This window comes from Lontra canadensis, unplaced genomic scaffold (assembly GCF_010015895.1).
Source record: "Lontra canadensis isolate GAN:19392208 unplaced genomic scaffold, GSC_riverotter_1.0 scaffold1, whole genome shotgun sequence".
Taxonomy (NCBI): domain Eukaryota; kingdom Metazoa; phylum Chordata; class Mammalia; order Carnivora; family Mustelidae; genus Lontra; species Lontra canadensis.
Genome location: NW_022630995.1, coordinates 66,466,452 through 66,493,372, shown reverse-complemented (window position 1 = coordinate 66,493,372; position 26,921 = coordinate 66,466,452). Strand labels below are relative to the sequence as shown.

At 52.4% G+C, this 26,921-nt stretch overlaps 1 protein-coding gene across 1 annotated transcript; it reads right to left on the bottom strand.

The window, feature by feature from the left end:
- Positions 1-39: 39 nt before the first annotated feature.
- Positions 40-23,149, bottom strand: NELFA (negative elongation factor complex member A). The gene is made up of 11 exons (XM_032856332.1): positions 22,840-23,149; positions 7,771-7,942; positions 6,263-6,424; positions 5,077-5,166; positions 3,503-3,633; positions 3,339-3,408; positions 2,940-3,028; positions 2,077-2,188; positions 1,117-1,394; positions 909-1,008; positions 40-782 (listed from the first exon to the last, which is right to left on the bottom strand). Exons 1-11 carry the CDS (start codon positions 23,047-23,049, stop codon positions 598-600), a joined length of 1,599 nt encoding a protein of 532 aa, XP_032712223.1. The 5' UTR covers positions 23,050-23,149; the 3' UTR covers positions 40-597.
- Positions 23,150-26,921: the final 3,772 nt, after the last annotated feature.

Genomic DNA, 26,921 nt, shown 5'->3' with positions numbered 1-26,921 from the left:
GAGCAGGGAGACAAGCTGGCCTGAAACATGGCGCAGGGCTTTCTTTAGAAAAGCTATACTTTAATTACTCAGATTGTACAATGAAAACAGGAACCAGAAGACTGGTCTCAATGCTCACAACCGTACAAAAGACAAATACAAAACCTGCACGGAGCGCGTGTGGCCCGGCGTCCCCTGCTCTGGGCACGTGGCAGGCCGTCCCCACCCCGTTCTCAACTGCACTGGGCCTCACTTTGGTCACCTCAACCTTGCGGGGCGGAGAGAGCATCACGCTAGCAAGGAAGAGCCCTCCCTCATGGTCCATGGAATTTAAGAAAAAATAAAAAAAAAATAAAAAGATAAAAGTCTAACAGGCAGAGCTGTTGCTAAAATTAGGAAGTTACAACTTTTTTGGTTAACTTTAACATTCAAAAATGTAATATTGAATCCAAAAAAGTATCTGAAATCACACAAAAGGTAACCCATATTAAAATTTAAAAAATAAGTCCACAACACCCCCGAGAAATGAACCTAAAAGCTTCCATGGGTTGGGGCTCGGCAGCAGTCGCCGGCCATCCCTCAGAGCCCCACGGTGAAGGTGGGTGTGCGGGGGGCGCTCTAGGACACGTTGGCCATGGGCTTGTACTTCTTGAAGCGTGTCCACTGGCCCGTGGCGTAGTTCATCTCGAACACGGTGTCCACCAGCATTGTGGTGCTCCCCTGGCCGTCTGACTTGGGCAGGTCCTCTGTGTGCTCGCTCAGCTTGATCTGGATCACGTCGCCCTGCTCCTGGCACGGGTTCTCTGTGGAGGGCAGGGGCTGCTGGGCAGGGGGTGGGGCCGGGGGAGAGGGAGAGGGAGTCCACCCTCCCACCTCGGTGCCCTTGTTCCCCCCTCCCCCACCCCATGGGGCCAGCCGCGCCCACCCACCTCGGGAGCCAGCCATGAAGCCCAGGATGAGGGCCTTCTCAGGCCGCGTGACTTTGTTGGCTGTTTTGAACATCTCCTGCGCGGCGAACATCTGCTCCCTCTGCGAGCAGGGAGAGAGGGCTGTGGGTCCGTGGGCCCTCCCGGCACCCCCACCTGCATCCGCACCACCTTCCCAGTGACTCTTGCCCAGCACCTAGAGCACATGTACCGTGAGGGACAGGTTCTTCTTGGGCTGCTGCTGGGCAGGGGGCTGGGTCTGCGGGGCCACCATGGCCACTGGAGGTGTCTGGGCGGTCGGGGTGACAGCTGGGGGTGTGGTGGGCGTCAGCGGGGAGGTGGGCGTTGAAGGCGCAGACGTGGCAGGGCTGGGGCCGCTGTTGTACATGGGGGCCCTCTGCTTGAACTGTGCCGGCAGCGCGGGGCTGGGAGTGCTGGGCTCCTCAGGCGGCCGGCTGGCCTGCAGACCCGCTTCCCGAGAGGACGGTGCTGCAAGCAGAGTGAGGTATACTGGAGGGCTGGCAGCGCAGAGCCAGGGACACCCCCTCACCTCGGGAAGGGGGTGAGACTCTTTTCCACCTCCCTGGCCCCAACTGCTTGACCCTGAGACCTCGGCTCCGGGTCCCCACAGTGGAAGCCGGAGACCCCCACCTTGGAGCCAAAGGTCTCTGGCTTTTCCAGACCGGCGTGGGGAGATGTGCAGGCCCTGGGAAGACAGGCAGGCTGCCGCCTCCTATCCCAAGAGCCTGCTGGACCCCGTGGCCCTCTCTGGCTACTTGTGCTCCCAGGACCACACTCCTGGCGGGCCAAGCCAAGTCCAGCAGAGCAGGAGCTCCAGAGTTGAGGCCATTACTCTGGGTCCACCTTTCCTTCTGAAATCCTGGGACCGGGAGGGGACCCCTGGGCCCTGAGGCAGTCAGCCAGGCCTCCCCGCCCCCACCCCCAGCACAATGCTACTGCTGCGCTGTGCAGAGAGGCCACCACCTGTGTGCCCCTAGAAAGGGTAGAGCAGATGGGAACTTCGGGTTCATTCCCGGAAATCGTGCTGGCAGGTCAGCACCAGCAACAGCTCGAGGAGGACACAGCATGGATGTTCTGGAAGCCCCGTGCCAGCTGCTGCTGTGTCCCATCCGAGTGGGTGGGGGTGGGGCACTCCCAGTGGGGAGCTCACCTGCTGGGGTCTCAGAGCTGGGTACGTAGGACGAGGCCGGGACCGCGCTGGGTGTGGCAGGCAGGTAGCTTGTGGAGGGCAACGCGGGCTCGCTGTTCAAGGACCCAAGTTTCTGGAACACAGAGTTTACAGTCGTTCCTAGACCGGCTCCACCGTGAACCTCCACCCCCAAACCTGCGGCAGGACCGCGGGTTCCACTCTCCTCAAACCTGGGCTGCCCCACCTGCGGCTTAGGGAGCTTCCCAAACCAGCTGCCTCCGAGGAGAGGTCGTTCGAGATCTCCTCTTACCAGAAAAGCAAACGATAGAGGGAAGACTCCCTCGTTGTACGAAATGAGAAAACAGCCTCGAAACAGGAAGAAACTAAGCCATTACCCAGAAGCCACCCTGGTCTTGGGGCCTTTCTCCAGCCCCTGCCTGTGGCCCTGAACCCACGAGCTGCACGTGTACAGTCTGTGTGGACGAGACTCCAGGTGGCAGGCTGTGTTTGGCTACTGATCTCCACCATGGCAGGCAGGCCTCACGCCCCACACACAGGCCTGACGGCCAGCACCCGCCCGTCCTCACACCTGCAAGGCCAGCACTGCCCTCCCCAGCAGGCAGAGGGAAACCAAGGCACAGCAGTGAGGAGACTCGCCAAGGAGCCCCCCAGAGAGCACACGCAGTGTGCATGCACTCAGCCCTCATGTGATGCCCATGTCAGGGCCTCTGGCCAGCGCGCCCTCCTGCACCCTCACCCGCACACACACATTCCACATGGGGCAGATGGTGTGGGGAACCATGGGAACAAAAGGGAGCACACACGGTGGCCGAGGGAGGAGCAAGGGGATAGGTGGGCAGCTGGGGAGGGCGCTGCAGCCCCACCTGTGTGGACACCAGGCCAGCTGCGTAATCCGGGGTGGCGTTCTCCACGATGGTCTCCTCCTTGGCTGGTTTTTCCACCACCTCCGCATCTGCCAACAAAGCAGAGTCCTTGCCAGTGTCCCCACCGGCACAGCACCCTGCGAGCCAGCCTAGCGGGCCCCTGGGGTGCAGGCCGAGCGTGTGTTTCATACCCAGTCTCAGGGCAAAGAACACAGGAAGCCCATTTGCGACATGGGTACCAGGTGTGGTCGTGACGCCCCGGTTACGGACAACCTTGGTGAGCCGTACAAGCCGCCAGGGCCACGAAGAACCCTGGCCTCCGGGAGAAACCAAAGAGGGACTGGTCGGGAGGCGTGGCCCCAATCCGCCCAGACCCCACAGGGAGACCCGTCTCCATACCCAGTGTCTTCCTCCTCCTCTTCGCCTCCCGGCCGGCACCCACCATATCTAGCTCAGAGATGTCGAGCAGCTGCCAAGACAGACAGAAGCCCGCCCTTAACCGCCACAGGAGGGACGCCGGGCCACTCTGGTGAGGCCATGGAGGCCTGTGGGGAAGTGCCCACCTTCACGCCCCTCTCCTTCCGCAGAGGAGTCCTCGAAGGTGGGATGGGTGTCCGGTTCCCGGCAGGACTGAAGACACTGGGGGTGGTGGGGCTTCGGAAGGGTGCCTGCTTCGGGATGCCTTTGAGTGGGGCTGTGGAGAGGACAGCACCTGTCAGTGGCTGCCTGGGCCGGGGCCGCCCCACAGGCTGGACTCTGGGGTCTGGCTTGTCTCCTGCCACTTCCACCCTTTTCTACAAAAACCTGCACACTGTACAGGAGGGAGGCGCTTGGCTGCCCACTTCACCAGCCTGGTGCCTTCCTCACCCCCCGCGAGCCTGTCAGATGCTCAGCAGGTGTGACCCCAATTCCCACGGACTGGCTGTGTTTCTGAGGGTGGGTGGAGGTGACCCCACAGGGAACCTGCGAAGCCGGGCCTTAGGGAGTGAAGGCTTCCCCTCCGGGTACTCAAGCACTCAGGTGTCGAGTCAAAGAGCCAGGCCACAGGAAGTGATGACATTTAGGCATTTCTGCCAAAACCACCAACAGAAACAAAGCTGTCACACCTCCAGCCGTCCGCCTGAACACGCCGAGCCTTTCGACAGCCCAGACAGATGGGACTCTCAGCCTAGCTTCCTTCCTGCATCTCTCGGCGATCGACCTGTTCTCGGCTAGACCCCCACGTGCCCCACCCTCCCCCCGAGTCTGGTCCCCAGTCTATCACAACAAAGTCGCCTGACACACAGGGATGGTGCCTCCGGAACAGGGCCTGTCTCTGTCCCCGGGCATCCGGCGCCTCCCCACTCCCGCCTCCAGACCCACGATGACGCAGGACCAGGGGACATGTGGCCCCCTCCCAGCACCATGAGCAGGACCAGAGAAGCATGCTGGACCTTGAACTGGATGCTGTGTCAAGGGCATAGTGACCATGCCACTGGCCTCAGGATACCTCACTGGGGTGGGGCCTACAGAAAGGGACCCCACCCCTGAGGCAGCCGTTTGGGCTCCAACAGGTGTGCACAATTTTGTTCTCGGGTGACCCAGCTTCCCAGCTGTCCGGTCGGTCCTGGGCCGGGAAAATGGCCGTTGTGCCCTCTTGCCCTTTGGGTTTTCTGTCTAGTGCCTTCTGGGGGCCAAGCCCCAGGGCAACTGGTTTTCTCCTCACAACATCTGTTCCACTTGCGTGCAGGGCTGTTTCTACCCCAGAGGAGGGAGGTGCAGCCCAAGAACATGCCTTGGGGACACCTGCTACCCTGGGCACTTCACTCTCCACTTGCAGCCCCTCCCCCTCCCCCACACAGAGCAGTGCTGGGTTTGCTAGAGCAAGCCAGAAGCCAGCATTTCCCTCAAATTCTAGTCTGGCTGCTCTTGGCACGTTCACAAGTAACCTTCCAGGTCCTTCTGCAAACAGGAAACCTTAACTCAAGCCTGAGTGCTCTCATCTCCTGTGTCCTGTCACCACCACGCCTCAAGGCACCTTCAGGGCCCACACAGATCTCGACACTTAAGTGCCACTGCGACAAGGAGAGAGCATGTCTCTGAGGTCAAGCCCCTTCTGACAAGCAACGGCGAGCCCGGGGGTGTGGTGCCGCCTTACTTGTGGTGTCCATTTTCCGGAGCAGGCCCCGGCCTTTGGCGTGGAAGGGCACCCCTGCGCTCCTCTTCAGCTGCTGGGCCGTCTCAGTGGCTGTAAGGAGGGTTGTGTTAGATCAGGCCCGTGACCTTGACTGCGGAGGCACGATGCCGCCGTGACTCTACCTCCCAAAGAAGTCAGATCTGGAAGAGTTCCTACAAACATAGGGCTTTCTCTTCCTAAGCAAGCTTTCCCGCATTCCCCAAGCAGCCCCGCCCCACTTCCGATGTCCTGTTTTCTGCTGAGAAAACCCTACTGTCGAGAAAGTAGAGCCAGGGGCAGAAAGACTTGCACTCCCAAGGGCCTGGGAGGGGTCTTCTGTCTCCCCAACGGGTGGAGGGAGGCCCCACGGGTACGGCGGGGTGTCCTCACTGGTGGTCACCGGGCAAGGTGTGCCGTTTCTCCTCACAGATGCGTGAACAAGAGGAAGGAAACAAGACTTTCCTGAGATGGCTTGGCCGGGAAGGGGAAGGTGAAATTCGAGGGCAGGGCCAGTGGTGGGGGTGGGTCGTGGGGGAGCACCAGGGCCTGAACCCCTGCCACGCTCTGTGGGCTCCGTGAGGCCACAGAGCAGCCATGGACCCAGGACACAGGTTCTTGGCAGTCGGGGCATTTATGTACATGGTTAATACCAAGTCCCTGACCGCTCAGAAGAAAAGTGAACTGAAATCTGTTTTGTAATTTGGCTGAAAGAATCCATTTTCTTGCCTTTTTTCTGGTAAATATCTTCAACACACATTTTATACGCTGCTAGTTGAGGAAACATTAAGTAAAATGGCCAAACATCTCTAAGGCCAAAGGGGCATCACCTGCAACTCCAGAAATGAGGGAGGCCCAGCCTTTCCAAAGGCCCTCATAAGGCCACCTTTCCTGCTGCCCATGTGGCGCGGTTTGTAGGCTTCATTTTGTAACAAAGACTACAGACACTTTAACCCAAAAACCCCCAAGTTTCTAAAGCAGACTTTAGAACACAGTTTAGCAGAGCAATAAATTAATTTCCAAAAAACCCCCTAAACGCTGCACTTTGCATGGGCAGCCGTCTTGCACAGTTTGGGTGTCGTCGGGCCTGGAGGAGCTCCAGCGAGTAAGCCCTGAGGAGGACACTGTGTGAACCAAGCCAGTGGGTCCCTCCGAGGGCGGGGGCACTCACATTTCTGCAGCAGCTCTGCCCTCAGCGTGGCGCTCTTCGGCTTCCTCTTCAACTGGAAGTGTTTCACCGGGGGCGTGAGAGGCCCGGCGAGGGTGGTCAGGGCACTTTTGTTCAGGTACCGGCACTCCAGGGGCAGCATGGCGGACGCCTCACACTCGTTCACTGCTCGTTCCAGAACCAACACAAGGTATTAGCAGCCGCATCCCCTCCCACGCGCCACAGCTGGCACACGGCTCACGTGAAAATGTGAACCCACGTGCAGCCTCCTGTTTATGGTCCTGGATCTTCCGCTTGCTTTTCAAAACAGAAAACAAGGGCGCGGACTCCCCGGAGGCTCCATCCCACCCTGTCACCCAGCAGTCAAGGCCGCCAGCGCCACTAGGGGTCAGAGGCACAGCCCAACTGGCCCGGCCCAGCCCGGCCCACCTGCCCCTCAGCAGCACGACCATTTCTGGAGGGTGCTGTGAGCGTCCGGAGGGCATCGGAGGTGCCAGGACACACCCCTAGCAGTAGGAAGGGAAAGTGCGCTGCGGTCCCAGCCAGCAGCCTCCCCCGTCCCTGCTGAAGCCGGGCCCTCAGAAGCAGCACCCAGGCAGCTACTGGCTCTGGGTGCTCACCCAGCAGTCAGAGCTCAGGAGAAACCCTGGGGGGAGGGGCTTGAACCCAGCCCCCACTCTTCCTGAACACCCATCCCCTCATGGTACTCCCTGTAGGACCAGGCCCCCCCAGGGGCCAAGGAGCACCCCCCACCAGGAGCTGAAGACAGAGCAGCCCTTCCCACCCAGAGAAGCCACCAAGTAGGCACGGACCTCACCTGCACCCTGGGCAAGCTAAGCACCGGGACAGAGACCTGTGGGGCTGGCTTCCCGGTGATCCTGCAGCGTCCATGGGGTGTGTGGGCCACTGAGATCAAAACTGACAGAGCGGTCACTTTGGAGGGGAGAGGGGGTGTCGGGGCCACCTGCAGGGGGCGGGCCAGCCACTGGCCTTGCAGTAGCACGGTCCCGTCTCTAAGGGCACACCAGATCCAGCTCACTCGAAGAGAGGAACCAGCCTGCCACTTCTGCTACAGTCCTGACCGCTGGCCAGTATCTCCTAAATGGTTTCACTCCCGTTGAGAACAAGTGAACTGGTAATATCTTCGACACAAGTTTCTGAGCATCTACTCTGTGCCAGGGAATGATCTAGGCTCTGGAGTTGCAACCTGAAGGGGCAGAGCCCAACATGGCCTTCAGGAGCTGAGCAGGGAGAGAGCACACGTGACCATGAAAGCGGTCACGGATCTCAGATACGGCAAGCGTGGTGAGCAGCAGCCTGTGGGCTGCCCCAAGCTTGTTTCGCAAATACTCTGTCCTGGTATGAAGCTGGGGGCCAGCGTCCAGGGCGGACCATGTACAGGGCAGGCAAGTACACAATGCAACACTCCAGACGCTGAAATCACTTCAGCAAAGAAGTTTAAAGGAAGACCTGTCTCCCTGTCTCCCAGCAGGAAACACACACACACATACCCTTTTCTCTAAGTTCTCCTAAAATGTCTTGAACGTTGGGATTCTGCTCTTCGAGGTCAAGGTTAAGTGAGCCTGTGTCGGGAAAGGACTTCAGGATGTCAGCTACCATGAGAACCCAGGGGTCCGAGTCCAGGGTAGCCAGCTGGATAATCTCTGCCAGGGCGCCCCTCATCTGCCGAGAAAGGAGAGACGGTAGTCCTGAGGGGGGCCCCCCAAGAGATGCCACCCCTGCCCGCCCCTCCCGGGACTCCCCCACCCCCGCAACTGACACGTGCAAGCGCCTTGCTCAGGACTGCAGGACGGAGCTGGGCAGAAGCCAGTGTGCATGCACCTTTGTTTTTAAACAGAGGGGACTTGCTCGCACCCCGCTGTAGCTTCTGTGGGCATAAAACAGTGTCCACGCTCTACAGCAATGGCCTCCACACCTGTCCCATCCTTGTGGGGGCCTGTGGGCTCCCCCTCCTCCGTGCCCTCCACCCCACGGCCATCCCCCTGACCCGGGTGGCCACTGTCTCTGCCAGGGCACGATGCCCGCCCGCACTGCTGCCCGCACACTGGGCCCTGGGGCGGCCGCCTCTCCCCGCAGCCTCCGAGGTGGCTCCCAGTGGCATCCAGGCTCCTCGGCTGCCCACACAGCAGGAGACCGGAATGCTGTCCAAAGACAAGCACCTGCCTCCCTTGAGTGCTCGTTACCCAGAACCTCCACCAGGCCACCAACATCCCCGCTTAGGAGACCTGCTGGTGGGGCACCATGGTGATGGGGAGACCAGCTCTCAGTCCCGATAGAGCAGTATGGATGCAGGCAGCCTTGCCATGCTCAGCAGGGCGAGGGCCCAGGAAGGGGCAGAAGGCGGCATGGGGCTCCTGCTGCCTGGCTCCCACCCCTGCATTCGTGCTAGCCCCCGGAATGGCCAGGGCGGAGGCCCTGATGGAGCTCCTTTCCATCCCTCAGACGTGAGACTCATTGAGACTTGGCACTCCTGGCCTGATGGAGTCCCCTCACCCAAGCACGCCTCGAGTCCCACCCACCAGGGCAGAAGCCTCCTGGCCTCCTCACCCAGGTCAAAGCTCCTAGGTGTTCGATTCTGACACTGGGCACCCCCTGTCGGCCACACACAGGACTGGGCACCAGCAAAGGGGTTCTAAAAGGCCATCTCTTGAAAGATGCAGAAATATATTCTTTTCATGGCAAAAACTGTAAACATTTATTTTTTAACATCTATAGTGGGGGCTTTTTGTTAGAGATAATGGCCCCATCCACCACCTTCCCTCTTTTCTTTAGCTGAGCTATAAGCTCTGTTCTACATCAAAAACAAAAAGGCACAAAATGAAAATTTAAACAATATCGACTATCCCTTACTACAAAAAAAGAACATCTCAGGCAACTGGTTATATATAAAATGATCACTCCTATCTAAACGTGTCTGCAGTGGCTCAGTAAGATGGTGGGCTCCCCCATCAGTGATCAGCCCCAAAGCACTGAGAACAGGAAACACACTGTGTGAGCAAAGTCCTGAGCACCCACACTCGCAAATGACAACGCCAGGAGGGGAGAGGCCATAAAGTGATGTCCACACCTCACACGGCCAGGAGACAAGGATCAAAAACATGGGTGACGGTCAACGCTGGCCCAGGGGCCAGGAGACTGGAGCTCTCTGGACACGCAGCTGGGCCTGTGGCCCTGGAAGCCATGCTGGCGCTTCCTCGAGGAGACGAGCCTGGAGACCAGCCAGCTACGGCAGATCGCGTGGGGCAGCGGAAAGAACGAGGCGACCACATGCGTCCCAAAACGAGATGCACAGCAGACTTGACCCCTCTAATAAGCTACCCTTCCTAGAGACCCCGAGTCTCTCTGGAGAGCCAAGCGAGGTGGGGCTTCAGGGACGGACACAAGCAAAAGAAGACCTGGTCTCAAAGTGCTCTCAAGTGAGCACGAGATGAACAGAGAACCCACCTGTGTTCATGAAAGCCTAGTGTTCTCAGCTGAACTGTACTCCTCCAAAAAGATATGCCAGAACCTCACAACAGGACTGTGTTTGGAAACAGGGCCTTTCCAGGTGGTCAAGGTACAATGAAGCCGTTGGGATAGGTCCCATCCACCATGACCAGTGTCCTTAACAAGGAGGGAAATCTGGACACAGAACCAGACACTCATGGAAGAAAGACAAGGTGAGCGGTGCCCCCACCAGCTGCCAAAACCAGTGGAAGCCAGAGCAGGTTAGAAGAGGCCACCCAGAGCCGTGTGACAGAGTGTTTCGGTTGTTCTAGGCTACCTAGTTTGTGACACTCTGTTCCAGCAGCCCCATCAAACTAGTACAACAACCAGGAGACCAAATGGATGAGATTTAAAAAAAAAAAAAAAAAAAAATTTTTTTTTTTTTAAATTTTTATTTATTTGACAGAGAGATCACAAGTAGGCAGAGAGGCAGGCGGGGGTGGGTGGGGTGGGGAAACAGGCTCCCTGCCGAGCGGAGAGCCCAATGAGAGGCTTGATCCCAGGACCCTGAGATCATGACCTGAGCTGAAAACAGAGGCTTAACTCACTGAGCCACCCAGGTGCCCCAAGATTTTTTTTTTTGTTATTTTTTAAGATTTTATTTATTTATTTGAGAGAGAGAGAGAGGATGAGAAGTGGGAGGGTCAGAGGGAGAAGCAGACTTCCTGCTGAGCAGGGAGCCCAATGAAGGATTCAATCCCGGGACTCCTGGATCTTGACCCGAGCCGAAGGCAGTCGCCTAACCAACTGAGCCACCCAGGCATCCCAAGATTTTTTTTTTTAAGATTTTATTTATTTATTTGACAGACAGAGATCACAAGTAGGCAGAGAAGCAGGCAGAGAGAGAGGGGGAACCAGGATACCCACTGAGCAGAGAGCCTGATGCAGGGCTCGATCCCAGGATCCTGGGATCACGACCCAAGCTGAAGGCAGAGGCTTTAATCCACTGAACCACCCAGGCGCCCCCAAATGGATGAGATTTTATAAAAATGTTTAAAAAAATAAAGAAAAAAGAAAAAAGGCAGGGAGGTTAAAACCAGAAAGACTACTGTTACAACCTGAATGTGCGTCCCCCTCAATCTAGAAGCTAAGACCCTAACCCCCATGTGGTGGGAGTGGGAGTTGAAACGGTCCTGAGGGCAGGACCTCCACAGCGGAGGTGGTGCCCACGGAGAAGAGGGATCCTGTGAGCACACAGCCACGAGACACTGAATCAGCCAGTACCTAGACTTTGCACTTCCCAGCATCCGAATTCTAAGAAAATAAATGTCTGCTGTTTAAACCATCTGGCTGACAATATTTTATAACGGCAGTCCAGGACACTTTTAGATTAAAATCTTCGACAAGAACCGTACCTTCAGCCACGTTCTCATGGTAGGCTTTCATGGGGCTTCTGCGGGGAGACAGATGCCTGATGAAGTAAGGAGCTTCCAGTTCTTGCCAAGAGTGCAACCTGGCACGGGCTGCTGGAACATCGCATGCCCTCACACATGCGTGTGTACGTTTGCACACGCGCGCGCGCACCCACGCCTCCCCCAATCTATGAGAAAGAGTTGGCCTGCATCTAAGTGCACGGCTGGGGACAGACCCTGGACTCAGAGGAAAACAAAACTGGCTTCCAATCTCACAGCATGTCTGAAGGTGCACTCCTGATGCACGACGGACCCATCAGTGAATGGGAGGGCTACAAAGTGAAAAGAAATCAAAAAGGCACATCTAATGACTTCTTAAAACTTCAAAAGCACAAACCATAAATCAAAAATTTATTACTGTGTGTTAAAACGAAAGATGTCTGTTCAGCAAAGGGCAAATGAAAAAGTTGACAGGTAACAGAATGGCAGATGTAATCTGTAGTGTTTGTTCAAAACCAGCAGTGTTTACCATCCCAAATACAGAGTCCCTCCAAATCAACAAGATGGCAACCCCAATGGAAACAGAGACAGATACTATTTTAAGATTTTATTTATTTATTTGACAGAGAGAGAGAGAGAACACAAACCGGGGGGCAGTATGCAGAGGGGGAAACAGGGTCCCCACTGAGCAGAGAGCCCAAAGCGGGGCTCAATCCCAGGACCCTGGGATCATGACTTGAGCCAAAGGCAGACACTTCACCGACTGAGCCACCCAGATGACCCAAAGGCATTTGCTATTAACAGGCAATGGACAAGGCAGAAATTTGAGAAGGCAGCGAACACAGGGACAGCTGCCTCAAATGAACACAAGGCAGCACTTTCAACCATCTGATCCACAAAAACAGAAAAGTGGACAAAACCGAGGGGGAAGGAGAATATAAGTGCCATCAGGCACTGCAGGTGGGGGTGTAGACAAGACAATCTCACCACTGAGGCAAACATGTCCTATGACCCAACACGTCCACCCCTGGGCACAGATTCCACAGAAATCCTCGCAGTGGCCCGCGGGAAAGGAGCTCTGTGCTGTGGCACTGCTAGTCATATCCAGCCTGGAGGTAGCTGTCACCCTGAGCCAGAGGGGGCCGTGCACAGGGACGCCAAGCATGGGGGCCCAGCGGGGCAGGTCTGAGTTTGCCCAGCTCTCTGTGAAGGACCTGACAGTGACCACTTCAGGGCTTGTGGGCCACGTCAAAAAAACAAAAACAAAAACAAAAAACCAGAATGACACAACTTTGAGCAATCCTTTTACTAACGTGCAAGCGTTCTTAGCTCACACACCTTACGAACAGGTCATGGCCAGTTGGCCAACTCCTGGAGGAGATGAAGAGCAACATGGATGAATCTTAAAAATAATGTTTTGTTTAAAAACTCTGACTGAAGTATATAAGACAATATAATTTATATCAATTAAAAACAATATGCTCTGAAAGATGGGAACAGGTATTTTACCAAAGATTTGTGACGTGAAACTGACAAAAGACACTCAGTGTCACTAGTGACTATGGAAACACAAACTAGGAGAGTGCCTGAGAGGACAGACACTGTCAGATGTAGAAGACAGCAGCTGGAGGGAAGGTGACATGGGACCGCCACCCTGGAGAGCAGTCAGCAGCTTTCTTTAGAAGTGAAACATATGGCGGGGGGTGGGAAAGGCGCGCAGTCGTTTAACCGTTGGTCCAACTCGTGCCCAGCTCAGGTGATGATCTCAGGGTTGTGAGATCCAGCCCCGCAGCAGGTTCTGTGCTCAGCAGGGAATCCCCTTGAGAGTCTCTCTTTCCCTCTCCATGTGCTCTCTTTCAAATAAATACATAAATCTTAAAAAAAAAAAAAAAAAAAAAAAAAGGAATTGATACTTAAACCTAACACCTAGCCACCCTCTCCTGCGTGTCTCCCTGGGCACGACAGTCCACACAAGGAGAGACCTGTTTCTAAAGCACGTCCACACAGAGGCAGCCTACTCAACAAAGAACTACAGGGGCTCCCAGCTGGTTCCACTGGAGCACGTGGCTCTTGGCTCTTGATCTTGGGATCGTGAGTTCGAGCCCCAGGCTGGTTATAGAGATTACTTAAATAAACTTAAAAAAAAAAAAAAAAAAGTTATGGGGCTCCTGGGTGGTTCAGTGGGTTAAGCCTCTGCCTTCGGCCCAGGTCGTGATCTCGGGGTCCTGGGATCTAGCCCCGCATCGGGCTCTCTGCTTGGCAGGGAGCCTGCTTCTCCCTCTCTCTCTCTGCCTGCTTCTCTGCCTACTTGTGATCTCTGTCTGTCAAATAAAGAAGTAAAATCTTAAAAAAAAAAAAAAAAAGTTATGAGCTGGGATACCTGGGTGGCTTAGTCAGTTAAGAGCTACTGCCTTTAGGTCCCGTCATGATCCCAGGGTCCTGGGATCGAGTCTCATATGGGGCTCCTTGCTCAACAGGGAGTCTACTTTTCCCTCTGCCTACCACTTCCCCTGCTTGTGTTCGTTCCCTCCTTCTTCTCTCTGCTTCTCCCTCTGTCTCTGCCACCCCCTGCCTGTACATGCATGCTCTCTCTCAAATAAGTGAAATCTTTTAAAACAAATAAAGAGAATAGAATGGTTTGTGCCTGCAGGAATGTGGGAGCAGGATGTGGGGGTAAGAGTGCCACAAGATTTTACTTCTTTATTTGACAGACTCTATAGGAAGGAAAAGGGAGTCAATAAACAGTTTAATGGCAGATGAAGAAAGGGATGGGATGCTACGTCAGACACTATGCAGACCATAACAAAGAAAGGAAACCACTAGAAGCTATGGAGGGGAGACATATGGGTCAGGAGATAGAGGGGAGTCCCATATGCACCTCCTTGGAGAAGCAGAGAACAAGGGAAAGAAACTAAGGGAAGTAAAGGCAATATGTGAAGGGGTAACTACTGAGATTTTCTAGAACAGATGGAAGATGCCTGTGATTTCAAAAAGCCCACCAAAACATGCCATAGGAAAGTGCAAGACTACAGAGAGACCCAGTGTCCTGGGCCGATGATCTGAGGCTCCTCCTCATTGTGGGGACAGAGCTGCACCCCACAGGCAGAAAAGAAACAACAGAGGTGCTGGATGGGGGCGGGGGGCGCACCACGGCAGCAGAGTTTAGGTTAAATGTCAACGAAGTGGTGAGTCTGTGTGTCACAAGGTCTGTGTCAGAACTGTGACATGGACATGGGTTTAATGTCCTCAAAAACTACACATGTGAGAGGCGTGGATGTCATGTTCACACACTCCTGTCTGAACCTCTGCCCCCGGCTTGGGAAGTGAGGCTGTTTCTGTGTCCAAGTGACAGATCCTCGGAGTAAAAGTGGAACATTTCATTCTCTTGGAGATATTTCCAACAGCAAAGTTTCTGAACTGTAATTTTGGACAGTGGTTTCTCCGGGACGAAGACAGCTACTGTGAGTAAAGGACATACTATGACGACCTGCCCAGGGGCAGTGCGGCCTTGGGATAAACCGCCTCTGGTCCACCTTGCAGCTGGCCTTATCTTTCTGAGAATCCCGGGGAGGAGTCTGCAGCTTCCCAATCCCTGAGCACTGGCATCCTTAGGACTACCCGTGGTCATCTCAAGAGTTGGTTAATTCTGCATAATAAACAGTACTTCCCAGCCATCTCTGGTCTCCCTGGAACTTCCACTGGTGCCAATGTCAATGTCTTAGACCAAAGTGATCACTGGTTTTATCCAGTACCAGCATTTCTTACTTCCTAATGCCCTTTCAAAAACAGCCCAAACCTCAAGTCACTATTTACATTTTATGACACTTTGCAGTTAGCAAAACACCTCGTGTACATTGTCTCCTGAAACCATTAGCCTCCATTTTCAAGACATCATTCTTGTTCCCCTAACTGGATAAAAATACTTAGAGAGCAGGAGCCTTAACCAACTTCTGGACCCCTCATGAAATAAACCAAAGCAATGGACCATTCTAATCTCTCTTCCTCCTCCTAGGTATTAGCTAAGAACTGTTGTTTACTTAGCTTTTGAGAGGAACAGATACATCACAAACAAGTAAACTGGTTTCAGGATTCCATTAAGAAACACAAGCAGCTGCTGTCCGGGATGGCTAATCTGACTGGGCCAGGGGTGCTCAGACATCTGCTCAAACAGGAGTTCTAAGCGTGTCTGGATGAGAAGTTTCTGGATGAGACTAACATTTGAGTTGGTAGACTCAGTAAAACAGACTGCCCTTCCTACTGTGGGTAGGCCTCTTTGAGTCCACGGAAGATAGAACTCCAGCTTGACTGAGATGGAACACTGGTCTTTCCCAGTCTTCAGACTTGGAAGGAACACTGGCTATTCTTGGGTCTCCAGCTTGCTGGCTTTCTGACTAGCACCGTACATCAGCTCTCCGGGTCTCAAGCATGCTGGCAGCAGATCCCGGGACTTCTTTGATTCCATAATCATGTGAGCCAATTCCTTTTAATAAAAGCCAATTCTAAATCTGCATGTACCTAATAACATAGGCTCAAAATACATAAAGCAAAAGTTGATAAAATTGTAAGGAGGAACAGACAAATCTATATAATAGAGATCAACACACCCCCTCTCTAATCGGTAAAACAATTTTTAAAAAATTAGTAAGACTATAGTAGACCTATACAATACAATAAACAAACTGACCTAATAAACATATTTTGGGTAGTGGACCTCAAAACTAGAGAATAAACGTGCTTCTCAAGTTTAATCACGATGTTTATAAAAACTATTTCACCATTAAGCAAATCTTAAATTTCAAACAACTAAAGTAATGTAGACTGTATTCTCTGACAAGCACTCAATACAGCCAGAATTCACTAACAAAAATGTAACTAAAATCTCTCCCTCTCCAATGTACAGAAACTAAGAAACAATTCTAAACACACAGGATCAGTGAATAAATCATCATAGAAATGAGGAAATACTGTGACTTACTAATGAAAATGCTATTTATCAAAACTTGCAGGATACAGCTAATGTTGGGATTAGAAGAAAATGTATGGCTTTACACATATATTTTAGGGGGAAAAAAAGCTGAAAATGAGGTCTGCATCCAACCTAAAAGATTAGAAAAAGAACAAAATAAAAAAGTAGAAGGAAGAAAAAAATGAAAGTCCAAAAAAGTAGTGAAACAGAAAACAAATACATAATATGACACAGAATATCAATAAAGCCAAAAGTTGGTACTTTGAAGTCTTAGAAAATTGAAAATATCTGGTTAGATGAATCAAGAAAAAGAAAAATGAGGGAAAAATGAAAAAGGGAAGATTACTGCATATGCCTCTGATATTAAAAAAATAAAGGGATATTAACCACTTTACACTAATAAATTTGAAGTTTTAGTAGAAATGGCTGATCCTTTAAAAAAATATGTAACATTTAACCTTTACTTAAGAAGACTATAGGGGCGCCTGCATGGCTCAGTGGATTAAGCCTCTGCCTTCAGCTCAGGTCATGATCTCAGGGTCCTGGGATGGAGCCCCACATTGGTCTCCCTGCTCAGCAGGGAGCTGGCTTCCGTCTCTCTCTCTCTGCCTGCCTCTCTGCCTACTTGTGATCTGTCAAATAAATAAATAAAATCTTAAATTAAAAAAAAAAAAAAAGGAAGAAGACTATAAAACCTGGGTGGCTCAGTCGTTAAGCATCTGCCTTCGGTTCAGGTCATGATCCCAGGAACTTGGGAGATCCATGGGAAGCCTGCTTCTCCCTCTCCCACTCCCCCTGCTTGTGCTCCCTTTCTTGCTGTGTCTCTCTGTCAAATGACTAAATCTTAAAAAAAAAAAAAAAAAAAAAAAAAAGACTATAAAACCAAAAATCAAAACTCAAAAATCTTCCCACAGAGAAAAGTCAGGTCCCCCATATGGTTTTATTACTAAATTCTACCAAACATTTAGGAAGTAATAATTTGATTATTAAACTTTCCAAGGAAAAGAAAAACAGAAGATACACTACAATCCCTTGTATAAGGTTATCATATATACCCTTGTATAAGGGTAGCATAACTTCATACCAAAAATCTAACAAGACAACATGGAAAAGTAAAATCAGAGGGGCACCTCGGTGGCACAGTCAGTTAAGCACCCTACTCCTGGTTTTGGCTCAGATCATGATCTCACGGTCACAGGATGGACCCCCACAATGGGCTCTGTGCTCAGCACAGAGATTGAGATTCTCTCTTCCTCTTTGCCCCTCCTGGTCATGCTCTCTCTCTCTAAAATTAAGAAATCTTAAAAAAAAAAAAAAAGGTAAAATTAGAGGTAAACTCACCTATGAACATAAATACAAAATTCCTACACAAACTATCAAGACAACATAATCCAACAATATAAAATGGCCAAATTGGGGGCACCTGGGTGGCACGGCTTACTGAGGCTCTGATTCTTAGTTTCAGCTCAGGTCATGATCTTGGGGTCTTGGGATCAAGTCCCACGTTGGGCTCCACACTCAGCACGGAGTTGGCTTCAAACTGTCTCTCCCTCTGCCCCTCCCACCCTGTGGTGCTCACGCACACTCTCTCTCAAGTAAGTATTAAAATAAAATTACTAAATTAGGTTTATACCTCAGGGATGCAAAGGTGGTTTACAATTAATGCCATTCTATAAATATGGGGAATTACACATTAAGGGATATTTTAACCATTTGTTAAAACTCAAAACCCATTCATGTTCATACTACTAGGATGGCTACATCAAAAAGACAGGATAACAAAGGACGGGAAGGATGGGAGAAACTGGAAAACTCAAACATCGCTGCTGGTATCAGCTGTGAAGAAGCTGAAGCCACCGTGGAAGACAGACTGGCAGGACCTCAGGACAGTAATAACACAAGCCAAGCTGTTCTTCCCTGAGGCCTATGCCTGAGAACCGAAACCCAGTGTCCATACTGGAAATACAGGTCTATACACACTTCTCGTGAACTTTCACAGCAGCAGTATTCATGAGTCAAAAAGTGTATACAACCCAAGTATCTATTAACTGACAAATACTTGAGGAATAAAATGTGGTCTATCAATGCAGTGGAGTATCAGTCAGTTATAAAAAAGAAGTAGAAACAGACTACAACGTCAGTGAGCCCCAAAAGTATTACACTAAGTCAAAGAAGCCAGTCACAAGGATCACATATTGTATGATTCCATTCACACGAAATGTCCAAAATAGATAAATCCTCAGACACAGAAAGCAGATCAGTGGTCACCTCAGGCTGGGGAAGGTGGGGAGAGTGGTGGAGGGGGAGACTGCCAATAGCTTATTTTGGGGCTGATGAAAATGTTCTAAAATTGACTAAGATGATGGTTACACAACTCTGAACATACTAAAAAACACTCAATTTACATTTCAAATGAGTGAAATTATATCTCAATAGAACTCTTAAGAAAACTCATTCATGATTACAAAAATTCATGATTAAAAAAAAATTTAGGGGGCACCTGGGTGGCTCAGTGGGTTAAACCTCTGCCTTCAGCTCAGGTCATGGTCTCAGGGTCCTGGGATCGAGTCCCACATCGGACTCTCTGCTCAGCGGGGAGCCTGCTTCCTCTCTCTCTCTGCCTACTGCTCTGCCTACTTGTGATCTCTCTCTCTGTCAAATAAATAAATAAAATCTTAAAAAAAAAAAAAATTTAGGAGGTGGGCACCTGGGTGGCTCAGTCGGTGAAGTGTCTGCCTTCAGCTCAGGTTATGATTCCCGAGTTGTGGGATGGAATCCCAAGTCCGGCTCCCCTCTCTGCAGGGAGTCTGCTTCTCCCTCTACCCTGCCACTTCCTCTGCTCATGCTCTGTGTGTCAAATGAACTAAAAAAAAAAAAAAAATCTAAAAAAAAGATTATAAAATAAATAATGCATAAAAAATCTAGAAATAGAAGAGAATTTCCTTAACCAGATAAATCTATCTACCAAAAATAATAGTAAACATAATATTTATCATCAAAATAGTCAAAGTTCTCATTGTACAATCAGAAAAAAGACAACGTACTGGAGGGGTCCTGGTGAGTGCAGTGTAAGGCAAGAAAAAGAAATAAAAAGTAGGGGGCGGGGGCGCCTGCATGGCTCAGTTGGTTAAGCGACTGCCTTCAGCTCAGGACATGATCCTGGAGTCCTGGGATCGAGTCCTGCGTCAGGCTCCCAGCTCTATGGGGAGTCTGCGTCTCCCTCTGACTTTCTCCTCGCTCATGCTGTCTCTCACTGTCTCTCTTAAACAAATCAATAAAATCTTTAAAAATTTAAAAAATAAAAAATAAAAAAAGTAGGGGGTGCCTGGGTGGCTCAGCAGGTTAGGTCTCTGCCTTCAGCTCAGGTCATGATCTCAGGGTCCTGGGATTGAGCCCTGCATCAGGCTCTCTGCTGGGCGGGGAGCCTGCTTCCCCCCACCTCTCTCTGCCTGCCTCTCTGCCTACTTGTGATCTCTCTCTCTCTCTGTCAAATAAATAAATAAAATCTTGGAAAAAAAAGTAATGGGAAAGATATTAGTAAAAGTACACAGAAAAACAGTCAACAGAAAAATTAGTGCAATTAGTAAGCTATTCACAGATTCATCTAAAAAAATAAATTTGAACAGATACCATTTACAACAGCATGAAAAATATGAAATATCTAATAACGCATCTAACAGAAGATGGAAGACCTCTATAAAGAAAATCATAAAACTTTATAACAAATATTAAAGGAAAACTAAATAGAGAGGTATGCCCATATTCACAAATTATCAGATACAATATTAAGATGATTTCACCCCAGAATGCAGTATAAATTCAACTCAGTCTAAATCAAAATTCCAATATGATGTATGCGTAACCTGAGAAGTGAAAGTTAAATATATACACAAGTAGAAACAACTCAGAACAGCCAAAGACGCTCCTGAAGAATGAAGTGGGAGAGGGGCTGCTGTGAGCTGCCCAGACTTCAGTATACAGTGGCAGCAACAGGACTTAGTGGGTTATCTGCACAGTGACATGAGAGCCTGAAGGAACCCAGCAGAGCCCAGGCACAGACCCACAGAAGTGACAGCAGTTTCAATAAATGGGTCTGGACTAACTGGACATCCATGTGGAAAAGGAAACTGGACTCCCAGCTTCACACAATTATCAAGGCCAGGCGGCCTGAAGAATGTGAAAGGTGAACAGAGCTGCTCCAACAAGACATCAGAAACGCCCTCCTGTTAGGCCTCAACAAGACAAGCTGAGTCCCGTCACAGAAGAAGGCAAGACCGCTAGCAGCTGGTCCCAGCTGAGAGCATCTGCACCTCCAAAGGTTCTGTGAAAAAGCCTGTGTGAGGCTTAAAACTAACAATCGCTATAAAATATATAACTGAAAAAGGACTGCCAACTGACGTTTATATATATACAGATATATGTTTTAAAAAAGCAAAAAAAAAAAAAAAAGCTGTCAGAAAAAAACCCACAAAAGATGTGAAGAGGTAACTCACAGAAAAAGAAAATCAGTGAATAAATACATAAAAGGGTGCTCAACCATGTTAGTATTAAAGCAAATACAAATCAAAATCACCCAACGTGGAGAAAGTACTTAATAATACTGTACTGCATATTTGAAAGTTGCTAAGAAAGTAAGTCTTGGGGCACCTGGGTGGCTCAGTCGTTAAAGGTCTGCCTTCAGCTCAGGTCATGATCCCAGGGTCCTGGGATTGAGCCTCGAATCAGGTTCCCTGCTCTGCGGGAGCCTGCTTCTCTGTCTCTCACTCCCCCTGCTTGTGCTCCCTCTCTTGCTGTGTCTCTCTCTGTCAAATAAATAAAATCTCAAAAAAAAAAAAAAAAAGACAGTCTTGAAAGTTCTCATGCCAAGGGAAAAAAATTTCTGCATGTATGGTAGACTTACCGCACTGATCACAGGCAATACATGCAAATCCCATTATCTTTATGTTGCATGCCTGAAGCTAACATAACATTGTATGTTCATTAATTCTCAATTTTAAAAATGCAGGGGCACCTAGGTGCAACCAACTCTTGGTTTTGCTCCGATCCTGATCTGAGGGTCCTGTGGTGGAGCCTGAAGAGGGGCCTCCTGCTTAGCAGAGAGTCTGCTTCTCCCTCTATCCCTTCCCCTCCTCACGTGCTTGCTCTGTAAGAAGTAAGTAAATCTTTAAAAAAGTGGCTCAGTCGTTAAGCGTCTGCCTTGGGCTCAGGTCATGATCCCAGGAGGAATGGAGCCCCGAATCAGGCTCCCTGCTTGGTGGGAGGCCTGCTTCTCCGTCTCTCACTCCCTCTGCTTGTGTTCCCTCTCTCTCTGTCTCTTTCTCTGTCAAATAAATAGATAAAAATCTTAAAAAAATTTTAAAAATAAAAATAAATCTTAAAATGGTGCAGTTACTCTGGGAAAGAACAAGAGAACCCCACCAAACACCTTCAGGCACCCAGCAGGCAGGCAAGTGTGGGGTAGGGCCCCTTTCGAAAACACCAGGCACAGTGCCGTGACCCCGAAACCCCAGACAAGTACGTGCTTACTGATCCCCTAATGCGAGTCCACAAGCCATCGTGTCCCTGGGACAGGACGGGCGGCACCCGGAGCCGAAGCCGCGGCGTGAACGCGCACCTCGGGCACGCGCGCAGCAGGCACCTCCCCGCCAGCCCCGCCAGCCCCGCAGGCCCGCACCTGTGCGCGGGCTCCACCCGCAGCCACGAAGGTACAGACCACAGCCGCGTCCTTCCGACAACCGCAGCGGCACGTTAGCCGGCGCCGGCTTCGGTATTTTGAAACCTAGTTTACCTCGCGCGAAAACCGACACAGCGTGCCGTTTCGGAAAAACAAGACCAGTCTCACACCCACGCCCTTGAGCGACGTGGAGCACCCGTACGCGGGAAGAACCCTAAGATTCGTGAACAAGCGCCCTGAACGAGCGGCTGTTCGGTGAGGTGCCCGGGACAGAACCCGGAGCCCGCCGCCCTCCGCAGCCCGGATCCCGGTTGCGGGGCCCCGGCGGCCGCGGGACCCCACGTCCTCCGGCGGCTTCCCAGCCTCCCCTCCCGGCCGGTGGGCTCCAGCTTCTCCCCTCCAGCACCCCCGGGGCCGGGAGGCCCGGGCCTGTGGGGCCGGCGGTCGGGAGACAGGCCTGACCAGGGCGGGAGAGAGGGGGAGGCGTGAGGGTCGAGGGATGAGGGTCCCGGGGCGCGAATGAGGGTCCGTGGGCAGGGGGGCGTGAGGGTCGGGGACGAGGGTCCCGGGGCGCGAATGAGGGTCCGTGGGCAGGGGGCGTGAGGGTCGGGGACGAGGGTCCCGGGGAGGGAATGGGGGTCCGTGGGTCAGGAGGGCATGAGGGTCTGTGGGCAGGGGGGCGTGAGGGCCAGGGGCGAGGGTCTCGGGGCGGGAATGAGGGTCCGTGAGCCAGGGGGGCGTGAGGGTCTGGCACGAGGGTCCCGGGGCGGGAACGAGCGTCCGTGGCCCAGGGGGCGGTGAGGGTCCGTGGCCAGGGGGGCTTGAGAGTCTGGCATGAGGGTCTCGGGGCGGAATGAAGGTCCGTGGGCAGGGGGGCGTGAGGGTCGGGGACGAGGGTCTCGGGGCGGGAATGAGGGTCGGTGGGCAGGGGTGCGTGAGGGTCGCGGGGTTCCGGGTAACCGTGAAGGTCCGGGGGAGGCCTGGAAGGGGTAAGCAAGGAAAGTCGGAGAGAAGGGGGCAGGCTCCGGGACTAGGGTCCCTGGAAGGGGCGGTCCCGCGTCCCCACCGCCGTTCGCCTCACCTCGTCCACGGTGCGGCGCGGGAGGTGCAGCGTCCCGAGCAGCAGCTTGAGCTTCACGGCCGAGGAGAGGCCGTGGAAGCAGAGGCGGATGTTGTCGATGACCGCGGCGGTGAGCAGGGACGCGATGCTGGGCGGCGCCCACAGCTCGTCGGTGGCCCCCAGCTTGTTGTGCAGCCACAGGCCCGTGTCGCTCTCCCGCATGGACGCCATTTTGGGGGGAGAAAGCCGGGCGCCGCCGAGCCGGCATCTTATGAAGACACCTACGCGGCCGCGGCGAGGACCCCCAACATGGCGGCGCCCGCGTGGCGGCCGCGGTGACGTCTCCGGGGGGCGGGGCCTCGGCGAGGCCGTCCGCGGCGGCGCCGAGGAGGGCTCGCCGGTCGCCGTAACGCAGCATGGCGGCGCCCGCGGCCGGCTCTTCGGCGGCCGGGGGAGATGACGTCAGGAGAGGGGCGTAGCGCGCCTGTGTCGGAAGGGCGCGTGGTCAGGGGACGCGGCTTCGAGGCGGAGCGTGCTTGCGGGCTTGGCCCGTGCCGCGAGGCACCGGCCCGGCGGCCCGCGCTACCTTATCCCCGCGCGGACCAGGCGTCCAATGTGGCCCGGAGGCGGGCTCCCAGGCAGGCTCCTAGGCGCACCGCCCAGGCTCCTCGCCCCCCGCTGCCGAGGGAGCACCCTGCGCGCGGGCCGTGTTGGAGGAAGGTCTCCAAGGGCCACCGGACGCGTAGGACTGTCCGCCGCGGGCGGCCCGGGGCGCTCGCATGCGCTCGGGTGAGGGGTGCCCTGTGCTCTCTGCGGTCCCAGAGGCCTGAGTGGGCTCTGCGGCCCAGAGGGAGTGGGCGGTGTACAATAGTGAGGGTGGTGCGCAGAGGCCTCTGGGCGGCGGGGGCTTGGCTGGCCTCCGGTCCCCGGTGCCGCTGTGTTTGCTGGTGCCCGCAGCTGCCCGGGGAGAGGACGGAGTCGCTGTGCGGGCAGCCTGCCAGACTTGGGCCTGCCCTTTGCAGATGCCCGGAGTGCGGGAGAATCAGCCCTGCCTTCCCGGGGGAGTGGTGGCGGTTTCCCCGTGCCAGGATTCCGCTTTGGGAATGATCAAGGAAACCCCAGCACGGAGTGAGGAGCCCTTTGCCTGCGGGGGTTCTCTCCCCCGGGGCCAACCCTCTGCTTCCCAATAGGCCCGCCACCTCGCCTGCTTCGGGAGGTCTCCGTGGACCAGGAGGTGCTCTGGTTATGGTCACAAACTGGGAGGAGTGGGTACTGGTCTACCATGGCCTGTCAGGGCTGGGGCATCTGTCAGAGAAGGGGAGGTTGCAGGAGGTCGCAGGCTGTGAGCAGGAGCAAGGGCGACCTGCCTAGGGAGCACCTCGGTGCCTCAGGACAGTACCCCCTTCCCAGGCCCTCGCCTCCCCAACCCAACACATACTTGTGCCCCTCCCCCATCATCTCCAAGAGCGCCGGCGTCCAAATCGCCCCTTCAGACCTACTCCCTCCACACTCATAGGCTCCATCTTTCCAGTTCAAGACCACTATGGGGAGGAAGGGGGATGCACCGACTGCCTCACCCCTCTGCACCTGGGCGGTGGAGAGGTCTGTAGTCCAGTCCCCTCAGATCAGATCTCATAACTCACCTCTCTCCCCAGGCATCTCCCCCAACCCACTTTAGAGTGTTTGGAATACCTACTGATGTATCAATGACAAACCTTAAATGTTGTGTATATATGTGCCTTCAATGGGCAGAGAGGAGATTATGCCAAATCTTGTATCCATTCCCCTAGCATTAAACCCTTAAACTGCTTCCAGAGACCCACCCTACAGACAACCCTCCTAGGAGTCCCTCCAAGACGATGTGCAAGGGTCTGGGAGCTGCCTTTCTGGGAGTGGAGGTATTGACCAAAGGGCATCCAGGTACTGTTACAAAGGGCTGCCAAAAGTTTCTCAGGGGACTGCACTCTTTACGCACCCCCCAGCCCTGTGCTGTGACTGGCTTGTATAGGCTTACAAGACCCAACTGTTACATTTTCAGGAATTGTACAAACTTGGTGTCAAACATAGCATTATTAAAAATTAAACTTCATTTTATTGTATTCATTTTACTACTTTATCTTTTACAACATATCTTACATACCTCGGGGGCCTGACTGGCTCAGTCGGTGGAGCACATGACTCTTGATCTCGGGGTTGTGAGTTCGAGCCCCACATTGGGGGTAGAGATTACTTAAAAAAGTAAAATCTTAGGGGTGGCTGGGGGTTCAGTCGGTTAAGCATCTGCTTTTGGTTCAGGTCCTGGGTTCGAGTCCCACATCAGGCTCCTTGTTCACTGGGAAGTCTGCTTCTCTCTCTGCCCCTCCCCTGCTTGCTCTTTCTCAAATCTCAAAGAAATAAAATCTTTAAAAAAAAAAAAACCTGAGATATCCTCCTTCATTTCACATTACCCATGCTGTAGACGTATTCACATCTGCCCTCTTAGAATGGTGGAAATGCTGTGTGACCTGTTCTCCCGGCTTGTCCCAGCCTCATTTCCTTGACCTAATAATGGCAGCCTGCAGCAAGGATGGGGTTGTTTACACCATGAATATCGCAGATTCTACAAATCAGGGCTTGACTGATAGTTTCATTGATTGTCTAGACTAGCCAAGGAAAGTAGTGCTGACAATGAAAATTAAAAGTGCGTTATGTCTATCGTCCTTACACTGTAAATAGTGCACTTGCACACAGGTGCAGCATCCCTTCTACTACTCAAAAATCAGGGGCGCCTGGGTGGCTCAGTGGGTTGAAGCTTCTGCCTTCGTCTCAGGTCATGATCTCAGGGTCCTGGGTTTGAGCGCCACATCTCTGCTCTCTGCTCAGCGGGGAGCCTGCTTCCCCCTCTCTCTCTGCCTGTCTACTTGTGATCTCTCTCTCTCTGAAAAATAAATAAAATCTTAAAAAAAATCATTGTCTAATTTGGCAAAGAAGTTCCTCCCGTTACTGACTAATGGGTGAGGTTCTGAAGTAAGTGTGCTGGAGCTTAATTACGATAATCGGAGTGTGTCACAGTTGATTACATATCAAATTTAATAACACCTTTATTGGGAAAAGAGGAGAGTGGGATGCAACTTCCTTTGTCAAGTAATGACTGAATTGTAACTACTGGTTGACCAAAATGAAAATCTTTGTTCACTGCAGGCGCCCAGAAGTTTTAAAATGTGTTTTTAAATGTGGCTATCCAGTGGTCCCAACATTTGCTGAAAACACTGTTTCTCAAATGAACTACCTTTGAACCTTTGTTAACTGTTGTCCGTATATATGTGGGTCTATTTCTGGACACCTTTCTAGCCTAATTTATTCATCTATATTTCCACTATGATGCAGGAAAGAAAGGTTTCGAAGCTGGCAGCCAAGAAGGAATTCTTGAGACATCTTTGGTGCAAAAAGGTGATTTTATTAAAGCATGGGGACAGGACCCATGGGCGGGAAGAGCTGCAAGGGGGTGGTGAGGAGTGGTCCATTATATATTTTCAAGTTGGGAGTGGGTTAGAGAGAGGGTAAGTCTCTAAGGTATTTTGGAAGCAAGTTTTCCAGGACTTTGAGAGGGTTCGCTATTAGGAAATTATCATTCGTTACCATTTATTACCATATCTTGGGCCATATGCTTGGGGGATGATTGCCCATACCTATTTTGGGGGGTGGTTAGAGATAAAGGAAGATTCTAAAGGAATTTTTCTATGTTAAAGTAGACTTATAGGGACACCTGGGTGGCTCAGTTGGTTAAGCGTCTGCCTTCGGCTCAAGTCATGAGCCCAGGTCCTGGGATTGGGCCCCACATTGGGCTTGTTGCTTGGCAGGGAGTCTGCTTCTCCCTCTGCCTGCCGCTTCCCTGCTTGTGCACTTTCTCTCTCACTCTCTGACAAATAAATAAAATCTTTAAAAAATAATAATAAAGTAGACTCACAGGATCCTAGGGGTCTGGCTAAGGTTGCCTTTTACCCTTAGCAAAGTATTAACATTGAGACAGTTGAGTCCCTAGGGGAATGTCACTCTGCCTGTTTCAAGGACTTGTCCATGGGCTGCAGGTAGTAAGAAAATTTACTAATTTCTCTTCTACCTTT